Here is a 20,207-nt window from a genome sequence, read left to right on the forward strand (position 1 = left end):
TTGGAATTTGGGGCCATAAAATCACTTTAATAATCTCAATTCAAGTCAATAAAACTTACCTAAACATCTATTCTTACATATATCCAATGAATTTGAAAGAAAATAACTATTGGATTAAGCACATCATTTTTTTTTTAAATTTCATTCTCATCAGGAGTATTTTTTTTTAAATCTTAAAACCATTCATCAATAGAAAGTCCTAATACAACAAATGACAACAAAATAAAGGCACATCAATAGCAGGGGAAGAATTTTCTTGTTTTTTTTTTTTGGAATGCCTAAGATAGAACTCTTGTGAAATGGAACACAGAGAATAAATATTGCTGGGAACAATATTTATTAAAAGGCAGAAATTACTAAGTGCCATGATTTTCTTGCACAAAGTGAATTATTTGTGCAGTGTAGCCTGTGAATTAATTACAAAAATTTAATCGCACTTTTATCGTAAATGAATAATTGATAATCGCATACCAATATTGGACTGTAAAAAAATTCCAGTTTTTTAACTAGTCTTTATAAATGTGGGTATTTATTTTATGTGTGTGCTTAAACATTGTAAAGAGTACATTAATTAATTTTCACAAAAATTATATATACTTTAAAATAATTTCAGTAAATTTTACTGCTGTATTTTGCTTTTCTCACAGTGTAACGGAACATGTATTCATAATATTATTAAGGTAATGCTACAGGCACATACACTTCAAGTAATTTCAGGTACCATGAAGATCTTCAATCATTAAAAAGATTCATCACATACACAAGATCATTTAAAAAAAAAAAAAAGGAAATTACAATGTGAAGATCGAAGCCTGAATGTGGGATGTAAAATTGCTGCAATCCCAATTCAGCCTTTCATTCACAGATTAAAAAAAAAAATGTTACTGCATATAGAATTTCACATTTCTAATCTTGAAATGTGAGGCTTATTGAAAAATTATAAAAATATACAACTTTGGTCTGAAAAAATGCACTGTTAGTAGAAATCAAACAGTAAAAAAATAAGCAAGATATTCTATATGCGTTGGACAAATTGAGGTATTTCAGAAAGATGAAATAAACATTTGTGAGGCTTCAAAAAGTCCAACAAATGAGATACAGTCAGATCCTTGTAAAAATAAAACGAAATCCAAACATGCAAAGTTGCATAATTTATGTGGTTTCCTTTGTCACCATGATTGTCTAAAGTCTAAACTGTACTTAAAATTATCCAATTTAATATAAACTGGAGTATGTGTAAGGAGAGATTTCTTCTTTTTTTAAATATTTGTAATTGGCTAGAAAGTTCTAGAGTGTACTTTTCTTTAGGGAAACCATAAGATTGACTGTAGTCTTTAAACCATATTATAACTCAAAATGGCCATGAAGTTTATCAAATCTTGATAAAACTTCATTTCAAACAAAGAAAATGGATGGCTAAATCATTATGGGATGGTCAAGAATTCTTAGATTCCAAAGAACAAAGACGAAAAAAACAAACAAGGACAAAGACTTCAATTAGTCACATACTGGCTATGACAGTATACTATACCGTTGTATATAATCATAAAACAGAGTACATTCATGGCAGTTGTGTAAACATAACCTGAAATCCTACTCCAATTTCCAGTCTTACAACGTAGAGAGATGACAAAATGAATAAAAAAGAGAACATTTTAACTTGGTGGTCAATGAAGAGAGTGTAAAAAAAAAAAAAAAATCACCCTAAATTCACATTTTCTGCATAGCATCGCTAATAAAAGTTTAAAATCATCAAGCAAATGAGTAGACAAAGAAAACCCAAGTAAATATAAAATGCATGTTTAACTCAACCCTTGTAAAATAATGTTTAAACAAGCTGCAAACTAATAATGCAATAGTACTAGTGCGATTGTCAGGGGTTGCTTACTCAGACACAAGACCTGGAGAACCTGCTGTAATTAGTGGTACCATCAATTAATTTCTTGCATCTGACAGTTACCAATAACAGTGCAATCTTTGGTGTGAGCTGAGAAAAACAAAAACAAAAAAATGTTATGCCAATTTTTAGTCAGAAATTACGAGTGCATAATATACACGGGTGCGGCTTATACTCGAATAAATTCGGTACACAATTTTTAGTCAGAAATTATGAGTGCATAATACACACGGGTGCGGCTTATACTCGAATAAATTCGGTACACAATTTTTAGTCAACTTGCAGTTTTGTGTGTGTCGTGTTTTTATGAGTATATAAACCGTACCCTCGATTCAGTCATCATTTTTTTTTGTCCGAAAAAAAGTGGCTTATATGCGAGAAAATATGGTATTAGGTTTAGGAACAATTAGTATATTTTTTGCAAAGGGCCTTACTAAATGAAAATAATAAAATGGGTTATTTAAAAAAGAATCTTCATTTATAAAGACTATGCTCATTCATACTTGGCTTTGCTTTGTCTGACAGTTATATTTGTTTGAAGATATTAAACATGACAGTAGGAGAACAGAAAATTGAGAATAGGCAAATATTGTGCTGTAGCTGAAAGAAAGATGAACATCTGTCCAATGTGTGGTACAGTAGCTTGAGAAAAACTAATATAAATGTAGTTGTAGTAAATCATTGATTAATAAATAAATGGGTAAACTGACAGTTAATGTAAGCAATCAAATGCATTCATCTTTTATAAAAATCAAAAAGAAAAAAGGCCACCCAATTGAGATTTGAGTAGCCTTTCTGTACAGAAAGTTCAAATCCAATCAGAGGTTTCAACGACAAATTCTCTAAAATATGTAATGCAATAGGTATTACATAAGTCCCATTATTATAAATGGATTAAAAAATATCTACCATTGTTAAACAATGTTTTTCTAGGCATAGCTTTTATGTAGTATCTCTCAATACTTAGTATTAAATCAAAATAGTGGAGCGTGCAGGAGTAACCAGCAGTGCTAAACTAGGCTTTATCTCATTTAAAAATTGACAATCTATCAGTCGTACGTTTACATTTTAGCTAATTTTAATCTTGAATAGTAATCATCATACTTCAAATAATAACAAAAAAATGGTTGGGATGAGATTGATTTAGGGAAGGACAGATTATGGTTGCAAAAAACAAAACAAAAAACCCAAATTAGACTAAAAGGGTTAGCGTGAACACGTATACATGAAATGTATCCTTCTGATGGAACTCAGACAATTTCAGACTAACGGTATGGCACATTAACAAATCTACACCACAGAAAAAGTACAAGATCATGTACTATGCACACTCCACAGCACGAGAACAAATATTTCTGTTTTGGTTCTTTGTCATTTTATACTCTGATTATACTTCTCTTGTAAAAATTCCTAGCTTTTTTAAATCAGTAGAAAATGTGGGGTATTCCCACTTTCTACCTAGTTCGACTCAGAGCAGCTACTTGTGTTTTTCAATCAGAAAGGATCATCTTTCTGAGCAATATTCGGAAAGTGCTACTTTAAAAAGTTATGTTTCAAGATACAGTGGTGAAATGAGATGCAAGTTTAATTTGTTCCGTAATCTATCTTGTCCGTCAAAATATGATCTCAAGATGTTAGGAAGTGTGATTTGCACACAGCTCAAATTTTGCATTTCAAGATTAAATGTTGCTTAAAGGGACAGACAGCATTTTTTTTCATGTGCATTCATTTCTCGTATGTAATATAGTAATCCCTCGATTATTGTGGGAAATGTAGACCAAACATCGCTGCGATTAACCAAAAAATCCACAAAACACCTATTTAAAAAAAATAATACGTTTTTTTTTTTGACAGGGCAAGTTTCAGGGTGGATTTTCACATTTTTGCAAACTTACATTTTTTTTATCAATCCCCCAGAATCTGCGATGTAGTGAAGCCACGATGTAGTAAAGTCACAAAAGTTGAAGCGACAATATTTGAGGGATTACTGTAGTGTATTAAAAAAAGAGTATTTCCACTAAATAGCCACCCTTAGTGTCTTAGTCATTTATTATTGCGGTTACTATTTTAGCCAATCAAAAACAAGTCTCCCAACTTGCCCTTGCATCCCTAAATGATGTCATTTTTTGTTGTTGTAAATATATCATATCCATTAGCAACGGTCTGAGATATTCGTCATTTAAATTCTTAAATAAACAACCATCAATCACATTAAGGTCACTTATGCTACTTGGTGTCTGTCCCTTTAAGGCACCACTGTATCAGTTAGACCCTGGGTGGGTAAACCGGTCCTCAATTGCTGTGTGGGTGCAAGTTTTTGTTCCAACCGACGCAGCACAGACACTTTAACCAATGAGATTTCCGCAGAAAATAAGAAGCATCTGACCCTTGTAGGACACCAGATTGGTAAAAAAAAGTGCCCTCTTTATGGTTGAAATGAAAACCTGCACCCACTGCAGCCTTTTGTGGAATAGTTTGCCCACCCCTGAGTTAGGCAGTACTTTCCCTCAACAGTTACCAGTGCTTATTTAGGGTAAGTAAATTATTACATTACCCTACCAGGTCTCATTTTAGTTATGGACTTGGTGAAGTGATGAGGCGTTTCATAGAGCAGTTTCCTCCGTGGTATGAGCAGTGAGCTTGCACGATGGAAGAGCTGCTTTGCTTTCCTCGTCTTCTGTTTGCACACTGTCACTCTCCATTTCTTTGTCCTCGGTGACCATATCTTCTTTGCAGTAAGCCTCTCCATTTGCTCCTTTCTTCGCCCTCTCATAATTCTGGACGTTGACTTCATTGCACTGGTCAACAAAGACAGTTTGAGTCAAAACAAGAAAGGAAAAAAGGAATTCCCGGGTCACGGCTATGTTGACTTGCTTTTAACTTAAAACAGGATGTTGAGGAAAGCCGTTCTTGAATAAAAAATAAATATAAATGAATAAATAAAATTGTAGAGATCTTCTATTGAGACCAAATGGTACTAAATGTATTAACATATATGTTAATGTAAATTCATGCAATAAATTTTTTTTAACTTCTACACTTTTCTTAAGTTTACCTATAGATGGGATAATTTATACAGAACTATTACATGAACCATGCACTTACCGTATTTATTCATATAAGCCGCCCCCACGTATAGGCTGCATCCTTAAAACTGCCTTAAGATCGTTGAATTTTACAATTTCTTGCGTATAAGCCTACCATGCATGTTTTTGGAATGTGGGAGGAACCTGGAGTACCCAGAGGAAACCCACACACATGCAAACTCCACACAGGTGGAGGTGAACTGGATTTGAACCCAGGAACCCAAAGCTGTGAGGCCAGCGCGCTAACCACTCGCTCCACCGGGCCGCCCAAGAAAAATGTACTTATGTATGTGTATTTCTGAGATACTGCATGAATAAAAAGCATTTATTAGGGTCAATACATGCAATAAAAATCCGGCAGTATGGTTACCTTTTGCGCTAGAGGAGTGATGCAACAAAACTTCTCTCGGTAGCGTTCGGGGAGAAAGAAAAGAAGATTTCCAAAGACAGGGTAGAGCGTTCCTGGTGTCAGGTCCTTCTCTTTCATTGGCCCTAATGTCAACAGAAGTATGGCACAGTTCAGAGATGGGAATTGAATTCAAACAAAGTATATCAATACCAAAAAAGAGAAGAAGAAATACAGTAATCATTCGAATAGAGCAGTTAATAAAGACCAGACATGGCCGCAAAATCGAATAATTGTGAAGTATGGTCACCCCTATTATAACTACTTTTTTTTTCTTCTTCAGTGATGCGTCCAAGAAGCAAGAGTGGCTTACGCTTACAAGTTTCAGCTTGGATTTTCACTTCTTTTTTTTTAGCTTTAAAATAAATACATTAAAAGGAAAAATCTTTCAGTGCTAAGTTCTAGTGGCAAGCAGAAGACAGGGGAGAGGCTTAAGCTTGCATGTTTCAGAATGGATTTTCACATTTTAATGAACTTTTAAAAATATATTTGTAATAATTTATAGCAGAAAAAATTCACAAAGAAGTGAATTCGAGATAAGTGAAGTCGCGATAATCGAGGGAAGACTGTAAAGACCTTTTCACATTGCCCTTTTGTAATTAAGAACATGTATTTATCTTACATCAGGGATTTCATCAGTGCATCACTTTTGCGACTAAAAAATAGGTCTCCATTTGTGTGGCTCTTGAGTCTCAAGTTTTTTTTATCCCCAATTTTTTTGGTAGTTTAAATAACATCAACACAGTTCTGAGGTCGAGGGTTTGATCCCAGGTTGGTCCTCAATGTGTGAACTTGGCATTTTCTCCATAGGCTTTGCGTGGGTTTTCTCCTGGTACTCCCCACATCCCAAAAACATGCACGCCTAGTGCCTGAAGTCAGCTGGGATAGGCTCCAGCACCCCCCACGACCCTAATCAGGATAAAGCGGTTCAGAAAATAAGATAAGATGAGAAAAAAATATATATATATATTTTTAAAAGCAATAACTATTTGAAGTTAATTGGCTATGGTGCAATGAATGGAATTTACCTGTAAGTAGACTGACGATGAGTCCTACTATTACCACAGTGGTGGAATTGTGAGCACTGTACCACATATACGACAATGAATAGATTGCGTCAACACCTATTGGCCTAAGAGGTCAAAGAAAAGTGAAAGTGAGAATTGGATTTGCAATCCTTTGTTGCACTTCAACGCAAGTATAATTTATCTATGACTTTACCTAGGTTTGGTTGTTGTAGCGTTGATCAATGAGGTCATGACTGTAGTGGTCATGTTCGCAAAGGGGGGTGGTGTGACACTACTGAGCGCTGACACGGAACTAGGCATACGCATCACAAAACTGCCAATGCCAATCCAGAAGGCCATAGCGAGACCTGCTGCTAAACCAACTAATGCCCCCTGGAAAAGAGAAGCAAAAACATTATAACGTATAACACATATTGTGACATCATGCCCATCCACCTCAATATTGAATTTAAAAAAAAAAGTGAACTTACAATGGAGTTAGCACAAGGGAAAAACATTCCCAGGCAAAAGACACCTAGCAGGGGACCACCCACCATACCAAAGATGCTTAAGGCTGCCTGAGGGTGGAAAGGAGAGATGTTGTTTATGTAGTTTTTACTGGAACTTGTGTATAACTACCTGACTTTAAGGCATTTGGTGATAATGATTTTCAATTAGTCAGTGGTGGGAGGAGCATTCGTGAACCTAAAAATGAGTTTATTAAGCTTCATTCAAAGATTCAAGGTACTTTGTGATTCCATCAAGTGGACAATATAGGGAAAGACGGAATAGTCTGCCAAGTTCTCGCTTAGACGTATGGAATTTTAAATTAAATTGCTGTTTGATTGGATGATCGCAGTTGTAACAGGATGATAGAGCAACACTAAAATTATTGGCAAGTATATTCTAGTGCTCAATGACTTAATATGTCCCACAAACATGGAAGCACCATTTTTTGTGTGAAATAACAAAAAATAATGAATTAAAGAAATTGCATTTGTGCATACATTGTGTGGAAAAAAATGGCAGTACCATATTGCAGTTTACAGGCATAAGATTGTTGTAAAGAAAATGTAGAATGAATGTCTATTTGTGAAGAGCCAATATCCATTTTGTATAAATTAAATGGTTTGAAAAAATTCAGCAAAAAGCGGGATATTTTTTAACATTTGTTACGTTTTTCATATTCTGACCATTCTCTTGGATTTAGAAGCAACCTTTGACCCAGATCAACCACTCAAAAACATCTTGCAAAAATAATGACACCGGCAAATTAGCTCCCTGTTTTCATTATTATCACCAATAAGAGAAAAATGTGATAATGTGCATCAAATAAAAAGAAATTGCAGTTGGTTTTGAAGTCTTTTCTTACCTGCAAAACAGATCCCATGATGGAGGCGAGGTAGGCCATAGCCAAACATACCAATCCATAGGCCAGTGCTGTGGGGACATATTTAAATGTTTTAAAAATCATTTCTAGTTTATTCCGATCAAAAACGGGAAGAGGGTGGGGGACAACTCGAATTGGTTACGAGCCAATCATAGGGCAGAACCATCAGGTGGCGTAACTAGTTAAAAAATATATGATTGTATATAATATTTTAAGTTGTGGACCAGTCATTTATGGTTAAAAGTAAGATGTTCTTTTAAAAATGCTGGCTATGAACAACCTTTTTAATGTTAAATGTAATGTTTTAGAGATGACAAAGAAAGGTAATTTATTCTAATATTCATTTTTCGTATTGCTTAATCTCATCAGGGACAAAGGGGGTGCTGGAGCCTATCCCAGCCAACTACAAGCACCAGACGGGGGTTGCCAGACAATTGCATGGCACAAGGAGACAAGCAACTATGCTTTATTTATTTTAAGGCATTAATAAGTCATTTCCTTATAATTTTGTCTCATTTTTGTGTGTTTCCTCGCATCGCTCATACAAAATTGGGACACTTTGACCAATTTTAAAGGGTTTAGTAGTCGGGTTTGTGTGAGGACCATTGTACGAATTAGAGAATTTACATATAAAGTTCATAAAATGTTCAATCAGCCTACCATGCACTTTTTTTGTAATGTGGGAGGAAACCGGAGTACCCGGAGGAAACCCACACAGGCCCGGGGAAAACATGCAAACTCCACACAGAACCCCCCTCCACACACACACACACACACACAAATTACCCAGTGCTTTTGACAGTAGTGTGGCTTTAGACTCATTCATGTTGGGAAAATAAGGTTTAATGAGGTCCTCCATGGTTACTGTTGCCAGAGAGTTGAAGGCTGAAGAGATAGTGCTGTAAGAGAAAACAAAATATCAACAAATAAAACAGAAGACATTTAGATGTAATTGTAGTTGTGAAAATGTCATTTCTATCCTTTGTCTTTACGTTGATCAGAATTCTAATTTGAAAAAAAAAGACAGAATCACCATTTCAAAGAAGTAGTATCAATTTAGAAGCTTGTATTATTTTGGAAATCTAAACATACAATAACTGTAAAAAAAAAAGGCAGTCATCATCTTATATTAAAATGGAGACAGGCATTGCTTTTCTGAATTGTTTACCTGAGTGCTCCACTGAAGAGACAGGCCACAAACAAGCCTGGAAGGCCAGGCAGATCCTTAAACACATCCATTACAAAGTATAACACCATCTGCCAAAAACACAATAACATGGCAATACATTTTTTTAATTTCATATGAGAAACCATATAATGTCATTTCATATTAGTACCTGATCATTTGTTTTTACATAGCCCTTATCAAGAGGGCTGTCCTCTCCATAGCGAGCAAACATAACCAGACCCATCAAACATCCTAAACATAAGACAATCTGTTGGCATGGGAAAACAACATAGCAAGACCTAGAAGACAGAAGATACAATTATTTTTCCAATATATAAATAAAAGTAAAAATTGTCTTTAAGCAGGAGAACACTTACATAATAGCCTCTTTCTCCGTGCGGGAACTTAGGTATCTCTGGACTTGGGCCTGATTGACTCCATATAAAGCCAACATCAGGAAAATTCCACCAACACCCAATGTCCAGAAGGTATGACGCTCCAAAGGATCTGGGTTGAGGCTACAACAAAATAAGTCTCAATTATTAAAAAGGTCAATTAAAGTTGTGTAGTTGCCCATTTTCACAATAACTCACTCTAGTCCAGCAATTCGACTGCCGTTCATTGCTTTCCTCCAAACCTCTGAAATCCCACCTGCCTGGTGTGCGCCTACAATGATAACCGCGAGCTGCCCAGCAAACATTACCACTGTCTGGAAGACATCGGTCCACATCACAGCCTTTAGGCCCCCCTAAGAGAAATGAGTACAAAGAATTATAACACTACTGGGTACACAGTATTGAGTAATTGTACAAAATCAACTCATAATGTTATGAATTGAACGTCACTTACAATGTACTTATTTTATCCAGGAAATATCATCAAATACCGTAATTGCTGGCATATAACCCGACCCGCGTACAAGCCGCACCCTTAAAATTGCCTTAAAATCAGTGGGTTTTACAATTTCTCACGTATAAGCCACCCTGATTCACAATTTTCCACTCCATGGGTTTTAAGTACCAGTAAAAAAATTTATTTTGTAGGGAAAATCTTAAGAATAGTCATCATAGGTGGTATTTCTCAGATACTGTATGAATCAAAACGGTCAATATCATAAGGAAGTTAGAAATTCATCCAGTAATGGTTGTTTTCTTACTGCAAAACAGAAAATAACCAACAAATTATGAATGTTAGTTTGCCAACATCAACTGGCAAAATAGAGCATAGCAACGCTGTAAGTGTTGTGTCCATATAAGCCGTTCCCTTGATTTTTTTTGTTAAAAATATGGCTTATATGTGAGAAAATACGGTAGATATGATGGACACATCAAGATGTTTGAGTGCAGGGGTGCTAAATACTCACAATTGAAAGATCGCAAGAAAATACAATTTGATTAAGTCTGTTGGTGTTCTTAGCCTGGTGATTATAAATTTTGCTTATCTGCAGCCAATCATCTAATGGGATAAAGCCACAAAATTAATGGTGGTCTCTCATGCTGCTGATTAAGTGATAGGACATTTTCATAACAAAACAGATGCATTTGAAACTCAGCAATCTAAACATCACTACCTTTTCTAATCTTTCGCAATTTTCAAAAGCAGTATGAAATAAGGAAAAACAACAATATTTAAGTTCTACTGTGAGCCAAACCCAAGACCACTTACTCAAACTTTTTGAAAACAAGCATATTCTACAAACGACACGTCAAAAATGACTAATCCATTCAAAATTTGATCAAACGGATTACCTGCAATTCAGAACTTCTCAACTTACCAGACAAGTATAGAGAGTACACACAAGTCCCATGGCAAGTACTGCTCCCCATAAATCAAAACCAGTGACTGTAAGTAAACACAACAATACCATTAAATTAACACAGCTTCTACATTTAATGCTATCTATGATAGACATAATGCATTTTTTTCAAAACCATAAAACTATTTTAAAATATATTTTAGGCATTTACACAGTAATTAACAAAACCAATGACAGACAGTAAGGGTGCACAATATAGACTTGGACTTATCCAGACTGAATAACAACAATATATATCAACTAAATGTATCATTCAGCATTTGTTTAAAATTGTCCTTGTTTTCCTGCCCAGATTACAACAATTTACTTGGACATCGAGTCATAGTAAATTTCCAAAAGAGAGGCATTTGTTTCATGAGAACAGCAACAAGTTTTTCTATTAGCTCACCTGCATTAAGTGCCAAAGCCGGCGCATAAAGGACAACCCCCATATATATGACCTGCAAATGCAAAGTAAAAATGTTAATACATTAAGATAACTATAGTTTTACTTTAGAGGAAACATGACTAACCAATTACTACATGCACTGAACAAGAACTCCTTTTCAATGAGATGAATAAAGTTAATGAATACCCTTACATTACTGAACACCACCCCTGGGCTTGATTAGCACTTTAGTAGGATGGAATTTCAGTCAGACTATACACATGTATATAGTGACATAATTATGAGTGAAATATGAATCTAAGAGTTAAATACCATCTGAAAGATGAAGGTCATAGTTCCACAGATACGGACTGTCTTGTTAAAACGCAGCTCCAAATACTGTAAAAGAGAAAAGAAAAGAAAAAAATAACAACAATAATAATAAATGCCTGTTACAGATAATGTCAGAGTCATTTTCATGGTTTTAGATCATAAAACGATGTTTTCTTTTCACAGCTGACTTAAAAGCAACTATAAAAACAGACTTTTGCCTGTTTTTCTGTCCGTTAACACATGAGATTACCATGACAAGACAAACATAAGAAAAGTTTTGAAGGACAAATAAACAAAAGAGAGAAGATAACATTTTACATCAACTGTTGATAAATCCAACAGATGGAGCCTTCAATTCATCATTTAGTCACAATAAAATTGATAAATGTGTAAAAAAATAAAAATACTAGTTGCTGTCATCAAATGACATTATGTATATTTTCAATCAAATATTTACTTCAATGCTATCCTTGGCAACAACAAAAAATGGAATGAGCAACCAAAATAAAAATTAATAATACTTCCAGATCAGTTTAGCATATTGGAGCCTTGTTATGGACCATTTTTCTTTAAATTCCCCAATTTTCAAATTGGATTGAGATCCATTGTGTGTCTAATTTCAAAAGTTGCGCTTTTTTTCTATACAATTGAGTATAACTAAATAATCATTCTGCAAGATTAGTGAGTCTAGGTTTTTTTTCCCAGCAGGAGTTGTACACACTTTTATAAATGTTATGCAGTATTTCAATTCTATTATCATGAATATAACTTGAAAGATTTGGTTATCTTTTGAGCCCCAAATACCTCATATGCGCTGGAAAGCCTCAGCCTGTAAAAGACTGGTATAAAAACATGAGCTGGGATGAGGAGTCCTAGAAAGTATGAGCATCCCAGGAACCAGTACTGCGTGCCGAAGGTGTACACTTCAGAGGGTGCACCCAAAATTGCCACAGCTGACTGGAAAGTGGCAAGCAGTGACAGAGACACTGGTAGCCAGCTCATTGATCGGTCAGCCATAAGGAACTCCTGTGGTAAATACATTTGTTTCTAGTTAGACTTAAATCTCAGATTTTGCTTAACTTGAAACGAAAACTCACTTGTGTCGTACGCTGGCGTCCACCAGAGAAGGCGTAAAATAAACCAATACCAGCTGACGCCACCAATAGCAATGCAAAAATGACATAGTCCACCGTAGTAAAGTGCATCTGGACAATTCCCCCCATGATGACTAAATGCTGGGGACAGGTGGTAGTGAAGATGCTTATGAGGTTGATCACAGTTTTAAAGATGGTACATCCTCCATTGTGATGATCCTCCTCAGCGACCTGGAGGGACAAAAACATGGACATTAAACAGATGAGCTGTTTTACTCTCTCTCTGAGACCTGAGGGAAGAGTTTGGAGTAGATGGTTAAGTGCTCACAATATCTAAAAACAGACATGCGACACAATAGTGAGTCGTATTCACAGGACACCATTTTTATTTCTTCCAATTTTCTAAAGGCTGTATGTACGTATTTCAAAAAGTAATTTGTTCCATATAAATAAATAAATATTGGATACTACAAAAAGATGTTTCAATTTGTCTGATGTCGTGTTTCGTAAGCTCCAATTTCTTTTGTATTGGTGCGTGTAGAGAGGCAATACAGGGGTGGCCTGATTCAATATCTGACCTCTACCTAAAGTATACCATCCACTTATACTCACTGAGGTTACATGAAGGCAAAATACTATACAGGAAACTTGAATTGAAGACCTGTGTGAGACATCTTCAATAATATTTTGTTAGTATTGTGGAACAGGCCAGTTTAGGAAACCCAAACCCCTAATGTGTTTTTGTTAAGTTGATAATAGTAATCTTTGTACAGGATTCACAGTATGTAGCGCAACAGGGAACATTGGTTTCCAAGAAGCATGGGCAGTGAGTCTTGTATGTTAAAGGTCGACTCGAAAAGGTTAGCCCAAATCCTGTTTATGGAGTGGTGACAAGGTACTGCTAGTTTGAGAAAACCATCTAATAAAACTGGTATTTTAAATTCATACATTAATTGCAAGGCAGATCGGTGGGGCGAGTGGATAGTGTGTTGGTCTCACAGCTCTGGCGTCCTGGGTTCAAATCACATCCACCTGTGTAAAGTTCATATGTTCCCCCTGACCCTGCGTGGGTCTCCTCAGGGTACTCCAATTTCCTCCTTCTTGTTTTTGCAAATATCAAGACAAACCCCAAAGGAAAGCTTGGTGGATCAAAATGGTAATGTGACCACGATCAAGCTATTCAAGAGTACATCCTTTATCCTCTTTCATAAGTCTATTTTAAATACAGAATCAAAAAAATAACAATATTAACTGGCTGTTAATTGACTTCTAAAACAGGAAAGGGGCTTTTTATCATTGAGAACTATTAAAAGTATTTACCAAAACATATTTCTTAAAGTCTATTGATATATTATGACAATTTAATGAATACTTGAGGTGCATTTCTAGGATATGGCTGAATAAAGTAACTTTTAAGATGGGGCATGTTTCTTACGCATACTTGTCTAAAGGTCTAGTCTCCCAAGCAACCATTGTTGACCAAGTTATTCCACATTTTGGGAGAGTGCAAATGAGCAATTTTCTTTATTACGTAAAGGGGCTAACAATCTAAATGTTGTCTCATTATCATGCTCACCAAGATGGGAATCTAGAAGCTGACACATGATCAGTCCCAAGAAAAGTTGTATTTTTTTTTTTATTCAGCTAGAACAATGCAAAGAGTTCATCTTGACACCTTAAAACAATTATTTAATAAGATTTTTTTTGGGCTACCAACAATTTCACTTACAAATACAATTATTTCAAGACAGTCAAGATAAATGTGTTCACTCAAGTGACCATTATGTAATAAATATAAAATACTACAACGAAAACCTGGGCTGTCTTGCATTAACTGACCAAATCAGGTCAGCAAGTGCATGGAAATATGTTCATTGTGTATGCGCACACACACACTAGTATGTTCTTCAAAGTGAGGTAGTGATCTATTCAGAGAGGCCTGTCAGTCTGATTCAGAAGCTGTTTGATCAAACAATAGAATTAATCATGTCCTCCTGACTACCAGTAGTTCAAATTTGTCCTCTGTGGAGGGCATTTGTAAGCCTAAATATCTCCCACCCAGTGTATCCAATCACACCAACTCGTTAGGTGCTCTATGGAGGACATTCAGAGCTTTCCAATGATACCAAAAAAAAAATTGTTGCAGTACTCCAATAACTTCACATCAATTGGGGAATTTCAAAATAAATGTGATTGGACAACATTTTTTTGTCCTGGCAGTCAGGAGGATACGACTATGGTAAATGTGTAATACTTCCTTGCTTATAAAAGTGAGCATTAAAATAGTTTGGAATAGAACCCAATGCTAAAAAAAATATTACCCAATACAGACGCTTCCCAACTTAGGAACTTTCAACTTATATATACATATATACACACACACACACACACACACACACACACACACACACACACACAATTCAGTTCCCTACCTACTTCAGCACCATAGCAACCCTTGTGAGGATGAGTGGGAAATGAATAATTGCATGAGTCTACAAATGTTTACAACACAAGTGACTGTTCTTCTCTATGGACCTTCTTGTTTTTTACCCCTTTGTGACAAAAACTCAATAATTTGAGCAAACATTAAACTTTGAGTTGAACCCTGGACAAACTGAAATGATCAGAAACTACCACATCAGGTTTGAATCCGCTGTCATGAAATGTGGTGAAAACAGTTATCAATTCATGGTATTTGGAATAAAAGCACAAACTTTACAGTACTAAAAAATGGATTGTAAATGGGACATGACCTGTCACACATTAGCTTTTACGACTTCTGTTGAGACTACAGTTAGGAAAATAGTCCCTTGGCCCTGGGCGTTGTGACTTAGCACTATCTTGCAGAAGAGATAATTTCAAATATAAGATAGTAAGGGAGGTCAGAACACTTTAGTCTCATTTACCACTTTCACCTAAAAAACATTAGAGAATTAGTGGAAAATGTAGAGTGTTGTAGAGTCTGATAAAAATATATGATAAAAAAGTTCCATATTTTACCTCACAGGTTCGCAGAGAGCGGCCCTGTGTTGCGAGTGTTAAGCGTGTCGGCCTCGCAACTCTGGCTTCCTGGATTCAAGTCCAGGCCGGTCCACCTTTGTGGAATTTACATGTTCTCCCCGGGCCTGTGTGAGTTTCCTCCGGGTACTCCGGTTTCCTTCCACATTCCAAAAACATGCATGGTAGGCTGATTGGACACTCTAAATTGCCCCTAAGTATGAGTGTGCATGATTGTCCGTCACCTTGTGCCCTGCGATCGGCTGTTCGTCGATTCAAGGTGTCTCCCACCTCTGACAGCTGGGATTGGCTCCAGCACTCCTGCGACCCTACCGAGTATAAAGCAGTTCAGAAAATTAGATGAGATGAGGTTAGCAGAGTTAGTCATGTGCACTCATCCAAAGAGCCACATATTGCTCCCGAGCCATAGGATTCCAACCCCTGTCATAAACCATGGCAAATTGATAATTACATTTTTTCCCACACACTTTATTTATTGTTTGTATTTTACAAATTGCTGGTGGTTAATTTGGGCTGAGATCATGCCAGGATGTTCACTGAAAATGTGCTCTTTTAAAAAAAAATTATCCGTATAATTGCGGGTGATGATATGAACTCAGCCGGTGAGTTACATTTTTTATGCCCAGTGACGTCGGTTTTAAGCGACAATACGTTAGAAAACTACATTTCCCAAACAATTGTGAGAGGATTTAGACTTATTTGATCTCTGGAGCATTTATTTCTACATGCAGCTTTTCATTTCTTACGCTAACCGCTGTGCGATTTCTGATTGTCTTTAAACACAACTGGAATCGCTGAAATCAATACCGATCTGATTGGCTAATTAAAAGCACGCGCTCGCCTTGCCACTCATTCGAGCTAGAGTATATAACCTAGAAAAAATAAATTTCGAATACTAGCTTTTTTTAACTGCTCGTGTGAATTTAATGACAAAACCGGTGCTTACGATCTAAGGTTACAAGTAGAGCTTATACGAGACCAATGTTTGACATGTGGTGCTGTCACCCAGTTCAAACTTTGCTAAGCTATTCCCCACGAGATGACTCCTCAAACTTTGATTTTGCCCTAATGATAAATAACTACTTTTATGATCAAACACATGATATTCTTACCTTGCTGGATTGGTGAAATAAAGCAATACGTCAAGTTGCGTTTGGTCGTGTAGGTTAGAGAGGTAGGTCACGTTATTGGACCGTCCCTCTCTCCTAGAGGCTGTGGTGCATTCGCGTACACTTAGTAAATTAGCACTTCACAGGCAGGCGCTGATTTCGTTTTCAAGCATTTCATCCTTCCTAATTGGTCGCCGCACTGGTTCAAAGCAACTGGACATTTCTAACGTTCTAATTCCGCCGAATGCAGTCATGTGTATTTGGTTGTTTAAATACTGCAGGGTGACAATATATCGCTTATGAGATGAATTAGCACCTACGGATAGTGCAGTATTACAGCGCTGTGTACTAGCACCCACCGTCATTACTGGAGATGCGCCTGTAGAAATGTCATAACATTAGCCAAAAAACTGAATCACGATCTGTCAAGGTTATCTTGCAAAAAGACAGTTCTTTACTTACCTTCTCTTCTTAGCCAGCCATTGATTTTTGCTCACTTTGAACGGTGGATCTTTTGCCGAAACACCAACCTCCAGATAAATGAGTGCAGTTTTTTTCGCAGTAGCTGCCACTCTGTATACCCCTCAAATTGATGACGCATAGCTCTTCCATAATCTTCTCACATCAGTTACTATACTAAGCTATTACCATAGAAAAAGAAACCCTGCACATCTTCACCTTAATTATAAGCTTAATGCAACAATCAAATCGTCCAATCTCTTGCTTTGTACAATTTTACTACAAATGTCATCATCTTGCTTTTTACAACAAAAACGGAAAAGACAGTATAGGTTTACCGCCCTTGCCCACGTACAACAATCCACCACGCTGCACAAAGCTTCCCCGATTCATCATGTCATACATTAGAATATTTTACACGTCAACAACTAAATTAACTTCCAATGGGATTAAACCGCTTTTTTAGTGACTCATACCATGAAGATGAAAAAAGATTGCAAGGAAGTCTAAATTGAAAACCATGAACGGCACATTCGGTCCCCTTTTAGGTTGTTGCTCAGTTCGTTTTATGCATTTCCCTCAGTTCAGTTGCCTGACGATGGCATTAATTTCTGTGCCACGAAATCCAGGTTCTCCTATTTCCTTTAGCAGTCCGGCCTTGTCTTTGGCAGCATGACGCGCTACTGAGAGTTTGAAAGGCATCAGGAACATGTTGGCTTGCCGAAAGGCCTTGCCAACAGAGTAAATTTCATGAATCAAGTCCTCCAAACAGATAATTCCATGTTTACCTGAGAATCAGAGGACAAGTTGATATATTTAACAGCCCATATCACCACAGAATTTACATTTTTAAAATGTGTATTAGTGAAGAAATTCCTCGTCGGTCTGTGAGGAGTTATAGCTTCACAGGCAAAGCTATGGCTAGGCTAATGTGTGAAAGTATTTCGTCATTTTTGTTCTTCAATTACCTATGTCATGTATTTTCTTGCGTATCAGCCAAATTTGTAACCCAAAAAAAAATGAATGCATTTTTTTTTTGTTTTCCCCATGATTGGAAAATTAGCAAATTTTGTTTATTTGAGGCTATCGTTCGCATGATGGTAATTTATTTTCAGTGTTGACTTTCCTTAAAGGTTTGAAGAGAACTTACCCATATGTGCCTCAATGAAGTTGTTATCTGTTAAAGCAACAGCATTTTTATCCACTTTGGCTTGTCCTCTTTTTAAAATGAGCTCACGCACAGACTTCAAGTTTGGATACCTATTTGGAAAATAGGCCTTTTGTTAATGATGAGAAACAACTAACCATGAATTGCAGGGTTTGAACACTTACCCCCAAGCCACATAAGGCTCAACCATTTTTAACATGTTGAGGGAGTTGTTGCTGATCCGGACAAAAGTTCCACTAAAGATTTTTCTCAGTCTCAACATCTGGATGATATTCCTCACTTGGGGACTGACACCTTTAATACTAAAAAGAAAATATGAATGGTTACTAACATTTGAGATATATTTTTTTAACATTGCTGACTGTGTAATGCATGCCATATTTTTAATCAACAATTATCAGATCAATAGTGTATACTCACACTCTTATGCGAACAGCTAATGCTAATTTGTATTCTGCAGGACGCTCCATCACACACGACGGCCTTTGCCCAAGCCGGCGTATCCGAGTATCATCCCGGTGTTTAATGTGGCTGTCCTTTAAAAACTCTTCCAAACGCTTGAATTTTAGCGGTGTACCTTGGCAGACCTTGAAAAAATATAAAAATCCAACATTAGTCGATAAATATGATGACATTGTGACCAACACTAATGTGTATATACTAAATATACCATATCTTCTCGGATACAGGTTAAAAAAAAATGCATTACCAGTCAGTGGTTTATAACGATAGTTAGTTACCACCTTTTAACTTATAGTATGTTTACCACCAAAAACAACATATTACTTACCTTTCTCTTTTGAAGTAGCGCAAGCTTCGCTTGTGTAGCTTTAATGGCCTGGTATTTTTTTCTCTTCTTCAAGAGGATCTCTGGAACTAACTTGATCACCTTTTCCGACCTGGTAAAAAGCAGTAGGGTAATTTATGTGCCAAGTACATTTTTGTCGCCCATATTGTTAACTAATACACTTGTTTTAAAAACTTTCCACGTGGAAAACTAAGCTGTGCGTTGTTACCATGGCATAGTTAAACTATCACCCGTTTAGGTACCACAACAAACACATTTCATATATCCCATATATCTGATATAAAAAGCAAAACACAACAGCGGGGTACGTTGGGGACGTCGCTCTGCGTGAAAGAAAAAATAACGTGTTTTCTAGTAGCGTGATAACCAAAATACAAATTTGAACATTGTAAATAGGCCGTGATTATCGATGGAAGTCCAAGCATTAATGTTAAGTAATCAAACAGAAGCAGATGAACTAAGATTTAAATAAAGACGATACATACTCTGGTTCAGCCATGTTGGAAAGTTTGTCCGGCATGATATGGCGTCATTATTCCGCGACGCGTTTATTGAACGATTTTGTGTGCTCACTAAGGAAGAAAGTGCATTACTGCCATCTAACGTATCGAGAAGGAAGTAGAAATTCGGAACTGCCTACACACACAACAAACACAATAGCAAAAAGATGTGTAATTGTTAGACGTAAGGTTATTCTTCAGTAATAAACATAATACAAATAAATAAATAAAAATACATGCGTATACTGATGATATATTTACGTTTTTATTGTTATTTCATTTGTATTACCTAATATTGTACAGTTCAATTGTGTAGATTGAAAGTAAAGGAAAGATAGTGCTCTAGAATAGATCCATGAAGAAAACAATCACAGAAAAACGCATCGAAAAGCCATGTTGAAATGCCTAAATCAAAAAATGATTAGAAAATGTAAGGGTTTTTTTTCTCTGTGCCGATCAAACTTCAATTAATCAATCAATTTTTTGCTAGACACTCATTGGCCAAACATTGTCATTCATAAAAAAAAGTGGCACATTAGTATACAATTACTAAACTCCGAAATTTGTAAATTAAACGTTCA

General features: G+C 36.2%; 2 protein-coding genes across 5 annotated transcripts; both read right to left on the bottom strand.

Moving 5' to 3' along the window:
• Window positions 1–6: 6 nt before the first annotated feature.
• On the bottom strand, window positions 7–17,271 carry slc5a6a (solute carrier family 5 member 6a). 4 transcript variants are annotated; one of them, XM_077739566.1, is made up of 18 exons: window positions 16,695–16,927; window positions 15,807–15,890; window positions 12,568–12,795; window positions 12,275–12,496; window positions 11,471–11,536; window positions 11,159–11,210; window positions 10,729–10,796; window positions 9,548–9,702; window positions 9,332–9,472; window positions 9,124–9,253; window positions 8,955–9,043; window positions 8,573–8,685; window positions 7,769–7,836; window positions 6,888–6,974; window positions 6,611–6,789; window positions 6,418–6,521; window positions 5,354–5,475; window positions 7–4,695 (listed from the first exon to the last, which is right to left on the bottom strand). In XM_077739566.1, exons 3-18 carry the CDS (start codon window positions 12,691–12,693, stop codon window positions 4,501–4,503), a joined length of 1,917 nt encoding a protein of 638 aa, XP_077595692.1. In that variant the 5' UTR covers window positions 12,694–12,795; window positions 15,807–15,890; window positions 16,695–16,927; the 3' UTR covers window positions 7–4,500. The 4 variants fall into 4 exon arrangements, with proteins under 4 accessions (XP_077595692.1, XP_077595700.1, XP_077595676.1 ...); XM_077739574.1 differs by lacking the exons at window positions 15,807–15,890; window positions 16,695–16,927 and adding an exon at window positions 17,154–17,271; XM_077739550.1 differs by lacking the exons at window positions 15,807–15,890; window positions 16,695–16,927 and adding an exon at window positions 17,051–17,066.
• A 138-nt stretch (window positions 17,272–17,409) lies between these two features.
• On the bottom strand, window positions 17,410–19,730 carry rpl7l1 (ribosomal protein L7-like 1). Its single transcript, XM_077739650.1, has 6 exons — window positions 19,612–19,730; window positions 19,109–19,217; window positions 18,739–18,905; window positions 18,483–18,620; window positions 18,301–18,410; window positions 17,410–17,938 (listed from the first exon to the last, which is right to left on the bottom strand). The coding sequence occupies exons 1-6, from the start codon at window positions 19,644–19,646 to the stop codon at window positions 17,730–17,732; spliced, it is 768 nt and encodes a 255-aa protein (XP_077595776.1). The 5' UTR covers window positions 19,647–19,730; the 3' UTR covers window positions 17,410–17,729.
• Window positions 19,731–20,207: the final 477 nt, after the last annotated feature.

This window comes from Stigmatopora nigra, chromosome 2 (assembly GCF_051989575.1).
Source record: "Stigmatopora nigra isolate UIUO_SnigA chromosome 2, RoL_Snig_1.1, whole genome shotgun sequence".
NCBI classification, from domain to species: Eukaryota; Metazoa; Chordata; class Actinopteri; order Syngnathiformes; family Syngnathidae; genus Stigmatopora; species Stigmatopora nigra.

Coding starts and splice junctions, on each gene's coding strand:
- slc5a6a (XM_077739550.1), bottom strand. Junction 9,473..9,547: donor AGTCGAATTGCTGGACTAGA/GTGAGTTATTGT, acceptor ATTTTGTTGTAG/CCTCAACCCAGATCCTTTGG. Junction 6,975..7,768: donor TCATGGGATCTGTTTTGCAG/GTAAGAAAAGAC, acceptor TTCCACCCTCAG/GCAGCCTTAAGCATCTTTGG.
- rpl7l1 (XM_077739650.1), bottom strand. CDS start 19,646: ATGCCGGACAAACTTTCCAACATGGCTGAACCAGA. Junction 19,218..19,611: donor TCCAACATGGCTGAACCAGA/GTATGTATCGTC, acceptor GCTTTTTACCAG/GTCGGAAAAGGTGATCAAGT. Junction 18,411..18,482: donor GAGCCTTATGTGGCTTGGGG/GTAAGTGTTCAA, acceptor TTTTCCAAATAG/GTATCCAAACTTGAAGTCTG.